Below are 16,712 nucleotides of genomic sequence, written 5' to 3'. Positions count from 1 at the left end.
ATCGTGGGTGGTGTAAAATAGGACAACTGTGTGAAGGCTGTGTGCAGTATACGGACAGTGTGTCAGAGCGGTGTGTGTATGTACAGTGTCTCCTGTGTGATATATATGATTTACCAATCTGCGCTTCAAACAAAGACAAACCTGGAAAAGCAGTTGTGAGAAGCAAACATCACAGCGCACCAAAAGAGAATCATCTACGGCCGCCACAGTAGGGGTATAGGGGAGAGTTAATTGTTTGACTAATTATAGCCGGGTCATTTTCAAGTTGATAATTTTGTGCGGCCCCCGAAGGTTGGTAGAATTTTCCAAATGGCCCCCGGCAGTAAAAAGGTTCCCCACCCCTGCTCTAGAGAGTCCTCCTGCTGAGACCCTGAGCAGTGTGATGAAGTCGAGGGAAGCTCCCAGCGAGCCCGCTTAGGCGGTCTGGGACTGCGGTCCGTGTCAGAGACCTCACCTTGGGACCTATGAGTCACCCCAGGAGCACTTTGCTGCTCCAACCGAGGGGGGCCTGGGGTCAATGATTCAACAGTGCCCGGGGCCTGTGTTACCGGCCTGGACTGCAAGGCTTCTAGTATCTTAGCAGACCATTTATCCATACTCTCAGAAAGTTTGTCAGCGAATACTGCAAACTCCGTCCCTGTCACCTGGACAGTGGTAGCAGGTGGTTCCACTTGGGCCACCAGTGGCAGAGGCTCCGGCTGAGTAAGTGCCACAGGGGCCGAGCATTGCACACAGTGAGGGTAGGTGGAACCTGCCGGTAGTATAGCCGCACATGAGGTACAGGTTGCAAAGTAAGCCTGTGCTTTGGCACCCTTGCTTTTTGCGGACGACATGCTGTTGTCTCCTCTGAGTACAATCCGGGAGGGTATATAGCCAAAAATCAACAGTGCGACCGTACAGAGTAAATGTATAGCATATAAGCATATATATATATATATATATATATTCACACTTCGGCACCCAGGGGGGCCAGCACCTAGAAACAGGTGCGGCTTACCGACCGCCCAAAGCGGTTGTGTGACCACCAGATTCCCTGCCTGGGCCTCCCAGAGCCGTGTTGTCTCTCCTCTCCAGCTTCAGAAGTGCTGACAGGAATGGCTGCCGGCGTTCTGTGAGGAGGAGGGGGCCGTGGGCGTGCCCTAGAAAGTGCGGCAATCTGGTGCTCCACGGTGCTCAGTGAGCGGGGAGGAGGATACAAAGTATGCTCCAGCCCTCAGCGCTGACGTCCAATGCAGCGTCCCGCCCTTCCCCTGACTGGCAGGCCCGGGGGCGGGAATATGCGGTACTAGGCCGCAAAAGCCGGGGACTAAAGTTATAAGCGCGGCCGGCAAATAAGCGCGGTCAGCGCGGTAGTCCCGGCGCACTAACACACCCAGTAGTGCTGCAGCGTGTATGACACAAGCGCTCCATGCGCCGTCCCCAAGGGGACACAGAGTACCTCACAGTAGCAGGGCCTTGTCCCTGACGATACCCGGCTCCTGTCCAGCAGATTCCCCAGGGGCTGCGGAGGGAGCACGGTCCCAGTGCCTGGAGACAGATTAGGATCCCACTTCACCCAGAGCCCTTAAGGGATGGGGAAGGAAAACAGCATGTGGCTCCTGCCTATGTACCCGCAATGGGTACCTCAACCTTAACAGCACCGCCGACCAGAGTGGGGTGAGAAGGGAGCATGCCGGGGGCCCTGTTATGGGCCCTCTTTTCTTCCATCCGATATAGTCAGCAGCTGCTGCTGACTAAATTGTGGAGCTATGCGTGCATGTGTGCCTCCTTCGCACAAAGCATAAAAACTGAGGAGCCCGTGATGCACGGGGGGGTGTATAGGCAGAAGGGGAGGGGCTTTACACTTTTTAAAGTGTAATACTTTGTGTGGCCTCCGGAGGCAGAAGCTGTACACCCAATTGTCAATTGTCTGGGTCTCCCAATGGAGCGACAAAGAAGAAGGGAATTTTGTTTACTTACCGTAAATTCCTTTTCTTCTAGCTCCTATTGGGAGACCCAGACAATTGGGTGTATAGCTACTGCCTCCGGAGGCCACACAAAGTATTACACTTTAAAAAGTGTAACCCCTCCCCTCTGCCTATACACCCTCCCGTGCATCACGGGCCCATCAGTTTTGGTGCCAAAGCAGGAAGGAGGAAAAACTTATAAATTGGTCTAAGGTAAATTCAATCCGAAGGATGTTCGGAGAACTGAAACCATGAACCAAAAGAACAATTCAACATGAACAACATGTGTACACAAAAGAACAAACAGCCCGAAGGGAACAGGGGCGGGTGCTGGGTCTCCCAATAGGAGCTAGAAGAAAAGGAATTTACGGTAAGTAAACAAAATTCCCTTCTTTGTCGCTCCATTGGGAGACCCAGACAATTGGGACGTCCAAAAGCAGTCCCTGGGTGGGTAAAAGAATACCTCGATAAAAAGAGCCGTAAAACGGCCCCCTCTTACAGGTGGGCAACCGCCGCATGAATGACTCGCCTACCTAGGCTGGCATCTGCCGAAGCATAGGCATGCACCTGATAGTGTTTCGTGAAGGTGTGCAGACTCGACCAGGTAGCCGCCTGACACACCTGCTGAGCCGTAGCCTGGTGCCGCAATGCCCAGGATGCACCTACGGCTCTGGTAGAATGGGCTTTCAGCCCCAAAGGAAGCGGAAGCCCAGAAGAACGATAGGTTTCAAAAATCGGTTCCTTGATCCACCGAGCCAAGGTAGACTTGGAAGCCTGCGACCCCTTACGCTGGCCAGCGACAAGGACAAAGAGCGCATCAGAGCGGCGCAGGGGCGCCGTGCGAGACACGTAGATCCGGAGTGCTCTCACTAGATCTAACAAATGCAAATCCTTTTCACATTGGTGAACTGGATGAGGGCAAAATGAAGGTAAGGAGATATCCTGATTGAGATGAAAAGGAGATACCACCTTAGGGAGAAAGTCCGGGACCGGACGCAGAACCACCTTATCCTGGTGAAATACCAGGAAAGGACCTTTGCATGACAGCGCTGCAAGCTCTGACACTCTGCGGAGTGAAGTAACCGCCACTAGAAATGCCACCTTCTGCGAAAGACGTGATAGAGAGACATCCCGCAGCGGCTCGAAAGGTGGTTTTTGAAGAGCCCGTAGAACCATGTTGAGATCCCAGGGTTCCAGCGGACGCTTGTAAGGTGGGACTATGTGGCAAACTCCCTGCAGGAACGTGCGGACCTGCGGAAGCCTGGCTAGACGCTTTTGAAAAAACACGGAAAGCGCCGAGACTTGACCTTTGAGAGAGCCGAGGGACAAACCCTTGTCCAATCCCGATTGAAGGAAGGAAAGAAACCTGGGTAAGGCAAACGGCCAGGTGATAAACCCCCTCTCAGAGCACCAGGCTAAGAAGATCCTCCAAGTTCTGTGATAGATCTTGGCTGACGTTGGCTTCCTGGCCTGTCTCATAGTGGCAATGACATCTTGAGACAACCCTGAGGATGCTAAGAGCCAGGACTCAATGGCCACACAGTCAGGTTGAGGGCCGCAGAATTCAGATGGAAAAATGGCCCTTGAGATCGCAAGTCTGGTCGGTCTGGGAGCGCCCACGGTTGACCCACCGTGAGATGCCACAGATCCGGGTACCACGACCGCCTCGGCCAATCTGGAGCGACGAGGATGGCGTGGCGGCAGTCGGACCTGATCTTGCGCAACACTCTGGGCAGCATTGCCAGAGGAGGGAATACATAAGGCAGTTGAAACTGCGACCAATCCTGAACTAAGGCGTCCGCCGCCAGAGCTCTGTGGTCCTGAGACTGTGCCATGAATGCCGGGACCTTGTTGTTGTGCCGAGACGCCATGAGATCGACGTCCGGCGTTCCCCAGCGGCAACAGATCTCTTGAAACACGTCCGGGTGGAGAGACCATTCCCCCGCGTCCATGCCCTGGCGACTGAGGAAGTCTGCTTCCCAGTTTTCTACGCCCGGAATGTGAACCGCGGAGATGGTGGAGGCTGTGGCCTCCGCCCACAGCAGAATCCGTCGGACTTCTTGGAAGGCTTGACGACTACGCGTGCCGCCCTGGTGGTTGATGTACGCAACCGCCGTGGCGTTGTCCGACTGTATGCGGATCTGCCTGCCCTCGAGCCACCGATGGAACGCCTTGAGGGCTAGATACACTGCCCTGATCTCCAGAACATTGATCTGAAGGGAGGACTCTGTCGGAGTCCAGGTTCCCTGAGCCTTGTGGTGGAGAAAAAACGCTCCCCATCCTGACAGGCTCGCGTCAGTCATGACCACAGCCCAGGATGGGGGCAGAAAGGATTTTCCTTTCGACAGAGAAGTGGGGAGAAGCCACCACTGAAGAGAGGTCTTGGCTTCCAGGGACAGAGAGACGTTCCTGTCCAAGGACGTCGGCCTCTTGTCCCATTTGCGGAGAATGTCCCATTGGAGTGGACGCAGATGAAATTGCGCAAATGGAACTGCCTCCATTGCTGCCACCATCTTCCCCAGGAAGTGCATGAGGCGCCTCAAGGGGTGCGACTGTGCCTGAAGAAGGGATTGTACCCCTGTCTGCAGCGACCGCTGTTTGTCCAGCGGCAGCTTGACCATCGCTGAGAGAGTATGAAACTCCATTCCGAGGTACGTCAGTGACTGGGTCGGAGACAATTTTGACTTTGGAAAATTGATGATCCACCCGAACCTCTGGAGAGTCTCCAGAGCAACGGTCAGACTGTGTTGACAAGCCACCCGAGAGGGTGCCTTGACTAGGAGATCGTCTAGGTAAGGGATCACCGAGTGGCCCTGAGAGTGAAGGATCGCTACGACGGATGCCATGACCTTGGTGAAGACCCGTGGGGCTGTCGCCAGGCCGAAAGGCAGTGCCACAAACTGAAGGTGTTCGTCCCCGATGGCGAAACGCAGGAAGCGTTGATGCTCTTGAGCGATCGGCACATGGAGATAGGCATCTTTGATGTCGATTGATGCTAGGAAGTCTCCTTGGGACATCGAAGCGATGACAGATCGGAGGGATTCCATGCGAAACCTCCTGGTTGTAACATGTCTGTTGAGCAATTTTAGGTCCAAAACGGGACGGAATGAGCCGTCCTTTTTTGGCACCACGAACAGATTGGAGTAAAAACCGCGACCGCGTTCCTGAAGGGGAACGGGGATCACCACTCCTTCTGTTTTCAGAGTGTCCACCGCCTGAAAAAGCGCAACGGTCCGCTCGGGGGGCGGAGATGTTCTGAAAAAACGAGTCGGAGGACGAGAGCTGAACTCTATCCTGTAACCATGAGACAGAATGTCCCTCACCCATCGGTCTTGGACATGTGGCCACCAGGCGTCGCAAAAGCGGGAGAGCCTGCCACCGACCGAGGATGCGGTTTGAGGCGGCCGAAAGTCATGAGGAGGCCGCCTTGGAGACGGTTCCTCCAGCGGTCTTTGGAGGACGTGACTTAGACCGCCATGCAGAAGAGTTCCTCTGGCTCTTCTGTGGTCTGTTGGACGAGGAGGGTTGGGATCTGGCTGAGGGCCGAAAGGACCGAAACCTCGCTTGAACTTTCCGTTGCTGAGGTCGGTTTGGTTTGGGTTGGGGTAAGGACGAGTCCTTTCCCTTGGATTGCTTAATAATTTCATCCAATCGCTCGCCAAACAGTCGGTCGCCAGAAAAAGGCAAACCGGTCAAGAACTTTTTGGAAGCAGAGTCTGTCTTCCATTCGCGTAGCCACATGGCCCTGCGGACTGCCACAGAATTGGCGGATGCTACCCCTGTACGGCTAGCCGAGTCCAGGACAGCATTCATGGCGTAGGATGCAAATACTGACGCCTGAGAAGTCAAAGATGTTACTTGTGGCGCAGCGGTACGGGTGACCGCATTAATCTCAGATAGACAAGCTGAGATAGCCTGGAGTGCCCACACTGCTGCAAAGGCTGGGGCAAAAGACGCGCCTATGGCTTCATAGATGGATTTCAGTAGGAGCTCTATCTGCCTGTCCGTGGCATCCTTGAGCGATGCACCGTCAGCCACTGCTACTACGGATCTAGCCGCCAGTCTGGAGACTGGAGGATCCACCTTGGGACACTGAGCCCAACCCTTAACTACGTCAGCGGGGAAGGGGTAACGTGTGTCATTAAGGCGTTTAGTAAAGCGCTTGTCCGGGAAAGCCCTGTGCTTCTGGACAGCATCTCTAAAGTTAGAGTGATCGAAGAAAGCACTCCGTGTACGTTTAGGAAACCTAAACTGGTGTTTCTCCTGTTATGAAGCCGAATCCTCTGTAGGCGGAGTTGGGGGAGACAGGTCTAGCACCTGGTTGATGGACGCTATAAGATCATTTACTATGGCGTCCCCTTCAGGTGTATCCAGATTGAGAGCAACGTCAGGATCAGAGTCCTGAGCTGCGACCTCCGCCTCCTCCTCTAGAGAATACTCAAGCCGAGACCCCGAACTGCGTGAAGAAGTCGGGGAAGAATTTAAGCGAGCCCGCTTAGCTGGTCTGGGACTGCGGTCCGTGCCGGAGTCCTGCACGAAATAACTAGAGGCCACACCAGGAACACGCTTAGTCGCAGACCGAGAGGGGCCTGGGGGTGATACCGCAGTGCCCGGGGCCTGTGTAAGGGCCGGTCTGGACTGCAAAACCTCTAGAAACTTAACAGACCATTTATCCATAGACTGAGTCATGGAATGAGAAAGTGACTCAGAGAGTTTCTCAGCTAAAACAGCAAACTGTCCCTGCCATCTGGACAGGGGGGGCCGGTGGTTCTACCTGGGCCGAGGGACCCCCTAGTGCCTCAGGCTCCGGCTGAGCGAGTGCCACAGGGGCCGAGCATTGCTCACAGTGAGGGTAGGTGGAACCTGCAGGTAACATAGCCGCACAAGAGGTACAGGTAGCAAAATAACCCTGTGCCTTGGCCCCCTTGCTCCTTGTGAACGACATGCTGTTGTCTCCCAGGAGCGTGATCACTGAGGGTATATAGCCACAAGTTTAACAATACAGCTGAACCGGAAAGTATACAAATATAATGTATCTATATACAGTTCAGCACCCTAGGGGGACCAGCACCGGTAACCGGTGTGGCTTACCAACCGCTCCAGCGGTGTGTGGCCACCAGATTCCCTGCCTCGGGTCTCCCAGAGCTGCAGCCAGACGTCCTCCACCGGCAGGATGTGTTAAAACATGGCTGTCGGCGTTCACAGGGGAGGAGGGAGCCGTGGGCGGACTTACAAAAGTGCGGGAATCTGGTGCCCCATAGGGAATAGTGAGGGGGGAGGAGGACAGCTATGTGTGCTCCAGCCCTCACTGTCGGCGTCAGCCTGACCGTCCCGCCCTTGCCCCTGACTGGCAGGCCCGTGGGCGGGCGTTTAATGTACTAGGCCGCAAAAGCCGGGGACTAAAGTAGAAACCGCGGCCGACAAGCAGGCATGGTCGGCGCGGTAGTCCCGGACAAAAAACCAACACTGCAGGCGCTGCAGCGTCTGAGGCCCAGGTGCTCCATGCACCGTCCCAAAGGGGACACAGAGTACCTGTAGTTGCAGGGCCTTGTCCCTGACGATACTCAGTCTCCTGTCCGGCAGATACCACCAGGGGCTGCGGAGGGAGCCCGGTCCCAGTGTTCTGGATGACCGGTTAGGATCCCACTTCACCCAGAGCCCTTAAGGGATGGGGAAGGAAAACGGCATGTGGGCTCCAGCCTCTGTACCCGCAATGGGTACCTCAACCTTAACAACACCGCCGACTCAGTGGGGTGAGAAGGGAGCATGCCGGGAGCCCTGTTAAGGGCCCTCTTTTCTTCCATCCGAAATAGTCAGCAGCTGCTGCTGACTAAAATGTGGAGCATTGTGTGCATGTGTGCCTCCTTCAACACAAAGCTAAAAACTGATGGGCCCGTGATGCACGGGAAAGTGTATAGGCAGAGGGGAGGGGTTACACTTTTTAAAGTGTAATACTTTGTGTGGCCTCCGGAGGCAGTAGCTATACACCCAATTGTCTGGGTCTCCCAATGGAGCGACAAAGAAATATATATATATATATATATATATATATATATATATATATATATATATATATATATATATATATATATATATATATATATATATATATATATATATATATATATATATATATATATATATATATATATATATATATATATATATATATATATATATATATATATATATATATCTATATATATGTTGTTGTCTGTAGTTACTAAGTGTTTGTGTAGGGCGCTGTACATGTTCTGGGTGTTGTCTGGGTGTGGCGGGGGGGTGAGAGCGGTGTTTGTGTGTTGCGTTGTGTGTCGTTATTTGTGGAGCGCTGTGTGTCTACCGTTGTGTATGTGTGTTGCGCGGTTTGTGTGGGTGTGCGGTGTGTGTTTTGGGGGGTATGTTTTGTGCAATGTGTGTGTTGTGCAGTATGTGCGTATATTTGTGTGCTGCGGTGTTTGTGTGTTGGGTGTTTGTGTGTGGCGTTGTCTGTGTGTGTGGGTGTGTGTAGGGCAGTGTGTGTGTGTGTGTGTGTGTGTGTGTGTGTGTGTGTGTGTGTGTGTGTGTGTGTTTTGGGGGGAGGTGTGCACCCCCCATCGTGCTCCATCCCCCATGCTGCGCACTCCCCATCGTGCTCCATCCCCCATGCTGCGTACTCCCCATCGTGCTCCATCCCCCAAGCTGCGCACTCCCAAACGTGCTCCATCCCCCATGCTGCACAACCCTCATCGTGCTCCATCCCCCATGCTGCGCACCCCCCATCGTGCTCCATCCCCCATGCTGCGCACCCCCCATCGTGCTCCATCCCCCATGCTGCGCACCCCCCATCGTGCTCCATCCCCCATGCTGCGCAGCCCCCATCGTGCTCCATCCCCCATGCTGCGTACTCCCCATCGTGCTCCATCCCTCATGCTGCGCACTCCCAATCGTGCTCCATCCCCCATGCTGCGCACTCCCAAACGTGCTCCATCACCCATGCTGCGCACCCCCCATCGTGCTCCATCCCCCATGCTGCGCACCCCCCTTCGTTCTCCATACCCCATCGTGCTCCATCCCCCATGCTGCGCACCCCCCATCGTGCTCCACAGTCACACATCAGACAGTAAACACGCACACATCTGATCGCATACACACACACACACACACACACCCCCCACTTCTCCCTGTGCCCACCGGTGGGCGGTCCCAGCAGCTGTGCTGCACGCCATGCTCCTCTGCCGACACTCACACATCCGATCGCATACACACACACACACACACGATATCGCACATACGCGCTGACACAATCACAACATCCGGAGATACCACATGCTTCCGGCCACGTGATCCTCCGGCAGGTCCTGGAAGATCACTGCACGCACAGGATCGCCGCCGAGAAGCAAGCGATATCACGGGATGTTGTGAGTGTGTGGATGCGATCTGATGTGTGTGTGAGAGTGAATGTGATCTGATGTGTGTGTGTGTGTGTGTCTGTTCTTATGTGTGTGCGTGTGTTCCGCCGCTGCAGGACGTGGATGCGATCTGAGGTGTGTGTGAGAGTGATCTGATGTATGTATGTGTGTATGTGTGTATGTGTGTATGTGTGTGTGTGTGTGTATATATATATATATATATAAATATATATATATATGTATATATATGTGTGTGTGTGTGTGTGTGTGTGTGTGTGTGTGTGTGTGTGTGTGTGTGTGTGTGTGTGTGTGTGTGTGTGTGTGTGTGTGTGTGTGTGTGTGTGTGTGTGTGTGTGTGTCCGCCGCTGCAGGACCTTGATGTGCTCACCTCGGGGCGAGAGGCCATTCCGTGTGGGGGGCGGAGCCTGGGCGAGCGGCCAATCTGGGCGGGGGGGCCGGAGGCGAGCGGCCAATCTGTGCGGGGGGAGGGGCTAAGGCGAGCGTCCAATCCGTGCCGGGGGGGCGGGGCCATGGCGAATCTGTGAAGCCGAGCGGCCAATCCGTGCGGGGGGAGGAGCCGAGGCGAGCGTCCAATCCGTGCGGGGGGGGCGGGGCCATGGCGAATCCGTGAAGCCGAGCGGCCAATCCGTGCGGGGGGCGGGGCCATGGCGAGGCCAGCGGCCAATCCGCTGTTTGTCACCGTAAGGACATGGCCAATCCTTGCAGGGGGGGCGGAGCCGAGCGTCCAATCCGTGCGGGGGGGCGGGGCCATGGCGAACCCGTCAAGCCGAGCGGCCAATCCGTGCGGGGGGGGCTGGGCCATGGCGAGGCCAGCGGACAATCCGCTGTTTGTCACCGTAAGTACATGTCACGGTAAGGACACAATTTTGGAGCAAGACAGACAGACAGAATAAGGCAATTTTATATATAGATGAGAGAGACATGGCCACTAGTGATGGCGGTCGGTCACTTGTGTGGTCTTGTAGGAGCCCAGCTCACAAAAATGACTGACATCAATGTCCAAAAAGAGAAAGTCTTACCTTGAATGAACTCCTGGATCTTTTTCTCTTTGCTCTCTAATAAGAGCCGGACACAGACCGTGGTGAAGTAGCGCGTGGAAACCTCCTTGTCTCGCAGAACTCTTTGCAGCAGTCGTTCGAGGTGAGCCTGTGTGCTTTGCAGCCCCTGCCGACATCTTGTCAGATATGCAATGTATGAGGCTCTTTTCCTACAATGAGCAGCAGATAAAAAACAAATCAGTGCAAAGAAGTATTCCTGAGTATTCAGAAGGCAATGCCCTGAAAACGCCCTTCTGTGGACCACGTGCTCAGAAGGAGCAGCTGCCAGTCTGGTAGACCTGGTCTCTCTGTGTGTGATACATGTATTACTTCCAATATCCACTGATAAAAGCTGAGCGCAGATTGCAGCTGATAACCAATAAGATGCTGCTGTCAATCTCAGACAATGGCATTTAAAAAGGAGCGGTTGCCAGATTATACCAGCTCCCATCGGGACACGATCACAGTATCAATAAGTTACCAGGGCAGTTGGGGGCCTGCTGAACTCCTTCTTGGCTGTAATCTTGGTACAACTGAAGCCCAACCATAGGCTGAGCTACATAGTAGACAAAATCAACTTATTTGGCTCAGATGGTGCCAACCGTGTGTGGCGGCAACCAGGTGAAGAGGACAAAGACAAATGTGCCCTGCCTACAGTCAGGCATGGTGGTGAAAGTGTCATGGTTTGGGGATGCATGAATGCTGCCGGCTGTGGGGAGCTACAGGTCATTGTGGGAAGCATGACTGACAACCATTTACTGTCACAGAGAAGCTGCGCATGATCCCCCCTCCCTTCATATACCAAATTGAAAACAACCCCAAATACACCTGCATGAAGAACACTGTCTTGTCAAAGAAACTGAGGGTAAAGGTGCTGGACTGGCCAAGCATCTCTAGACTTAAACCCTGCTGAGCATCTGTGGGGCCTCCTCAAAACAGAAGGTGGAGACGTGGTTAGGTCTCTAACATCCACCAGCTCTGTAATGTCATCAAGGAGGACGGAAGAGGATCCAGCGGCTCCTGTGAAGCTCTAGTGACGTCCATGCCCAGGAAAGTTAAAGGCAGAGCATGAAAATAATGGTAGCCACACAAAATATTGACTCTTTGGACACAATTTGGCTATTTTTACTTAGGGGTGTACTCATTTTTGTTGCCAGCGGTTTAGACATTAATGGCTGTGTGTTGAGTTATACACACACGCAAAAGGTTAGCAATGTTTTGAACAATCTGAGCCACGTCCCTCTTGGTTTTGGTAGAAAGGTGTGAGAGCATATAGCTATTGAATCGGCACTGCACCATCTTCTGCTTGAGGAGACTACTCAGGGAAAGACATCTTTGAAGACCCTAAATAACGGCTTACGCTTAGAACACACGTGAAGGCTGCAGAAATATTCTGCAGATGTTTTGTGGATTTTGCCGACACAGATGTTACTCTTAGCATTGTAATTGCATTGAAATCCACAATGAAAATCCATCACATGGGTCAATTTCTTGCAAACTCTGCTGGTACTGTAAAACACCCAACCAGAAAACATGCTGGGGGGTTTCCAATAGATGCACTGTTATAGTTCTATTAAAGGGGTTACCCCGCTCTGCTCCCTTCCAAAAGTGTCGGTGTCGTCACATCTATAGATTACTGTTGGCTCGGGTGCGCAACCGGCAGAGGTTACACTCCTGTCCTATTTATTGACTGGGTAGATAGCGCCATGTGTGACGTCACCAACCCCGCTATACTCCGATGTAGACATGAGTGGAGTCAAAGAAGGGAATTTTGTACTTACCGTAAATTCCTTTTCTTCTAGCTCTTATTGGGAGACCCAGACAATTGGGTGTATAGCTACTGCCTCCGGAGGTCACACAAAGTATTACACTAAAAAGTGTAAGGCCCCTCCCCTTCTGGCTATACACCCCCCGTGGGATCACGGGCTTACTCAGTTTTAGTGCCAAAGCAAGAAGGAGGAAAGCCAATAACTGGTTTAAACAAATTCACTCCGAATAACATCGGAGAACTGCAAACCGTTCAACATGAATAACATGTGTACCCGCAACAAACCAAGAATCCCGAAGGACAACAGGGCGGGTGCTGGGTCTCCCAATAAGAGCTAGAAGAAAAGGAATTTACGGTAAGTACAAAATTCCCTTCTTCAGCGCTCTATTGGGAGACCCAGACAATTGGGACGTTCAAAAGCTGTCCCTGGGTGGGTAAATAAATACCTCTTGATAGGGCTGCAAGACAGCGCTCCCCTACGGGGAGGCCCCTGCCGCCTGCAGTACTCTTCTACCTAGGCCGGCATCCGCCGAAGCATAGGTATGCACCTGATAATGTTTGGTGAAAATGTGCAGACTCGACCAGGTAGCTGCCTGGCACACCTGTTGAGCCGTAGCCTGGTGGCGTAATGCCCAGGACACACCCACGGCTCTGGTTGAATGGGCCTTCAGCCCTGATGGAACCGGAAGCTCAGCAGAACGGTAGGCTTCAAGAATTGGTTCTTTGAGCCATCGAGCCATGTTGGCTTTAGAAGCCTGCAATCCCTTGCGCGTACCAGCGACAAGGACAAACAGTGCATCAGATCGGCGCATAGGCGCCGTGCGGGAAAAGTAGATTCTGAGTCCTCTGACCAGATCTAACAAATGTAAACCCGTTTCAAACCGGTGAGTCGGATGAGGACAAAATGAAGGTAATGATATATCCTGATTAAGCTGAAACGCGGATACTACCTTAGGGAGAAACTCCTGAATGGAGCGCAACACTACCTAGTCCTGGTGAAACACCAGGAAGGGAGCCTGATATGACAGAGCTGCCAGCTCATACACTCGCCGAAGAAACGTGATCGCCATAGAAAAGCCACTTTCTGTGACAGGCGAGAAAGGGGAAACTCCCATCAGAGGCTCGAAAGGCGGCTTCTGGAGAGCAACGAGTACCTCGTTCAGATCCCATGGATCTAACGGCCGCTCGTACGGGGGCACAATATGACACTCCCTGTAGCAACGTGCGCACCTTAGGAAGACGTGCTAGACGCTTCTGAAACAACACGGATAGTGCCGAGACTTGCCCTTAAAGGGAGCCGAGCGACCAACCGTTTTCCCGACCAGAGTGCAGGAGGGCAGGCAAAGTAGGCAAAGCCGATGGCCAGGGATACACTCCCTGAGCAAAACACCAAGATAAGAATATCTTCCACGAGTTGTGGAATATCTTGGCAAACCGCGGCTGGCGAGCCCGTCTCATTGTGACCCTGACGTAATGCTCACAGTCGACTGACGGTGAGATGCCACAGATCTCGGTACCACAACCTCCTCGGCCAGTCTGGGGCGACGAGAATAGTGCGGCAGCAATCGGAAGCTGGAACTGCGACCAATCTTGAGCCAAGGCGCCTGTCGCCAGAGCTCCCGCCATGAAAATCGAGACCTTGTAGTTGCCGAGACGCCATGATGTCGACGTCCGTCCTCATCCCGCGGCTACCGATTTCTTGAAGCCAAACGGGAGCAGGTCCCATTCCCCTGCGTCCACGTCCTCGCGACTGAGGAAGACTTGCTTCCTAGTGTTGTACGTCCGGAATGTGTACGCCACCGCTGTGGATAGTCCGACTGAATTCGGTTCTGATTGCATTCCAGCCACTGCAGGAAAGCTTGCAGTGCAAGATACACTGCCCAGAGCTCTAGACCACTGAGTTGAAGAGTGGACTCCTCTGAAGACGGTCTTTGACCGTCTGTGAAAGGGGGACGTTACTGTGTAGGAACATCGACTTCCTTCCCCTTAGCGAAGAATCTTCTAATGATGCGGACGCAGATGAAACTGCGTGAAAAGGCTCGCCTCTGGATGAGGCGCCTCCTTGAAGGAGAGACTGCACCCTCGTCTGTAGTGAACGCTGTTTGTCCAGCGGAATTCACTATCACTGAGAGAGTGTGAAAACTCTATGCCAAGATATGCCAGCGATTGGGTTCAACTTAGAAGAAGTCAAAGACCTCCCCGAAACTCTGGGAAGGGTCCAGCGCCATGTTCAGGTTGTGTTGGCATGCTTCTAAAAGAGAGTGCCTTGACAAGTAGATTGTCCAAGAAAGGGATCACAGAGTGACCGTAAGAGCGCGGGACTGCTCCCACTGCTGCCATGAACTTGGTGAAAAACCCGTGGGGCTGTCGCCAGCCGAAGGGTAGGGCTACAAAACGAACTATGCCCGTAGCCAACGCCGGTGCCTTGGAGCAATCGGCACGTGGAGATAAGCATCCTAATGTCTATGGATGTTAGGAAAAACTCTTTGAGACAGTGAGGCAATGACGGAGCGGAGTGATTCCCTCCGGAACCGCCTGGTTGTCACGTGCTTGTTAAGCAGTTTAAATTCCAGAACGGGACGGAAGGAGCCGTCCTATCTTGGCACCACGACCAGGTCGAAGCAAAAGGCGTAACTGGTTCCTGAAGAGGAACAGGGATTACCACTCGTCCTGCCTGCAGAAGAGCCTCGGCTCGGTCGGAGAGGTAGTTTGAGACAAACTGACTCTCTCTCACCGGCCTTTGACCTGTGGTAGGTAAATGTCGCTAAAGCGGGGGAGTCTGCTCCCCGCGGTTGCGGAGTGAGAAGGCTGAAAATTATGAGAAAAAAACGCTTTGGTAGCGATTCCTCCGGCTGCCTTCCCCGGGCGTACTTGAGCCTGCTAGGAATCTATGCCCTTCTGGGCCTTTTGAGTCGTTTTGGACAGTTGAATGAATTCATTCAACCCTTACCAACAGACTATCACTAGATAAAGGCAACCTGGTTAAGCACTTTGTTGGAAGAAGCATCTGATCCAATCTGTTAACCACTAGGCTCTGCGTAAAAAATACGGAGATGGCCGATGCCACCGCCGTCCGGCTCGTAGAGTCTCGGACAGCCTTAACAGCATGGTTCGCCATGCGGCGATTGCGAGATTACAGACGCTGCTGAGACCGAGATGTACCGGTGACAGCGTCCCTCTGCGCAACACTATCTGAAATAGCTTGGAGTGCCTTCACGGCTGCGACTGCCGGAGCAACCGACCTGCCGATAGCTTCATAGACAGATTGCGGCCAGAACCTATCTATCTGTCAATGGCATTTTGACGTGAAGCCCCATCCACCACTACAACTATAGATCCAGCTGCAAGCCTGGAGATCGGGAGATCCACATTTGGACCTGGGCTAGCGCTTGTCCAATCAGGGAGGAGAGTGTCTCATTAATACGGTCGGAGAACGCTTATCGTGAAAAGCGTTGCGTTTCTGGACTGCATCTCTAGGATCAGAGGGCCAGACGAGTACGCAATTGCTTGCGATATTAGAAAAGAGATCTCCCCTGCTGTGAAGCTGACTCTTTCACTGATGGAGTCGAGGGCTATTCCCAGCGAGCCTGCTTAGGCCCTCTTGAACTGACGTCCGTGTCGGAGCCTGCCCCCTGGGACGCGTGAAAACCACCCTGGAGCCTTGAGCTGCTCCTCAAATCATGGTGGCCAGGGGCATTGCAACTATATTGCCCAAGGTCTGCGTGGGCTGCCAGACTGTAAGATGTCAGCCATAGTCACAGCCAATATAACAGCGGAAAGAAACTGCAATTTCGTCCCTGTCTCTGGACAGGAAGCACAGGTGGTTCTTTTAACCACATATAGCCGAAAACCCCGGTCAAGCAATTGCCCGCACTGGGGTCCTAGACTCGTATTACATGCAGTACAAGCAACATATAAAGTCCTCATTGGCCTTTTCTTTTTCTGCTGTTGTTGTCTAGCTATCTAAGTGCATAGCCTAGGATAGCGACCGTACAGTAAATAATCATACAAGCATGAAGTACAAATAAACACTTCAGCTCATGTAGTACACGCAGCATTGAAAACTTGTGGCTTGGCACATTAGCTCTTCTGCTGCTGTTGTCTATTTATCCAGGAGCTTGAGACAAGGATAGCGACATACAGTGAATGTATAGCATTCAAGCACGAAGTACAAGTAAACACTTCAGCACCTGTGGTACCCGCAGCATTGAAAACTTGTGGCTTGGCACATTAGCTCTTCTGCTGCTATTGTCTATATATCTAGGAGTATGAGACAAGGATAGCGACATACAGTGAATGTATAGCATACAAGCCTGAAGTACAAGTAAACACTTCAGCACATGTAGTACACGCAGCATTGAAACTTGTGGCTTAGCACATTAGGCCTTCTGCTGCTATTGTCTATATATCTAGGAGTATGAGACAAGGATAGCGACATACAGTGAATGTATCGCATACAAACATGACAGTAAACACTGCCAGCACATGCAAATGCAGCAGCCTTGCAAGCTGGTGCCTTGGCACCACTGCTCTACTGCTGCTGTTGTCT

General features: G+C 52.8%; 1 protein-coding gene across 10 annotated transcripts in view; it reads right to left on the bottom strand.

The window, feature by feature from the left end:
• GAPVD1 (GTPase activating protein and VPS9 domains 1) overlaps positions 1–16,712 on the bottom strand; it is a 131,785-nt gene that overhangs the window by 11,854 nt on the left and 103,219 nt on the right. For all 10 annotated transcript variants that reach the window (XM_075324149.1, XM_075324153.1, XM_075324154.1 and 7 more), the window contains one exon: positions 10,378–10,565. In XM_075324149.1, coding sequence (XP_075180264.1) covers positions 10,378–10,565 — 188 coding nt within the window. The remainder of the gene's footprint in view (positions 1–10,377; positions 10,566–16,712) is intronic.

Source organism: Anomaloglossus baeobatrachus, chromosome 9 (genome assembly GCF_048569485.1).
Source record: "Anomaloglossus baeobatrachus isolate aAnoBae1 chromosome 9, aAnoBae1.hap1, whole genome shotgun sequence".
Classification (NCBI taxonomy): Eukaryota; Metazoa; Chordata; class Amphibia; order Anura; family Aromobatidae; genus Anomaloglossus; species Anomaloglossus baeobatrachus.
This window is presented reverse-complemented; position numbering and strand designations above follow the sequence as displayed.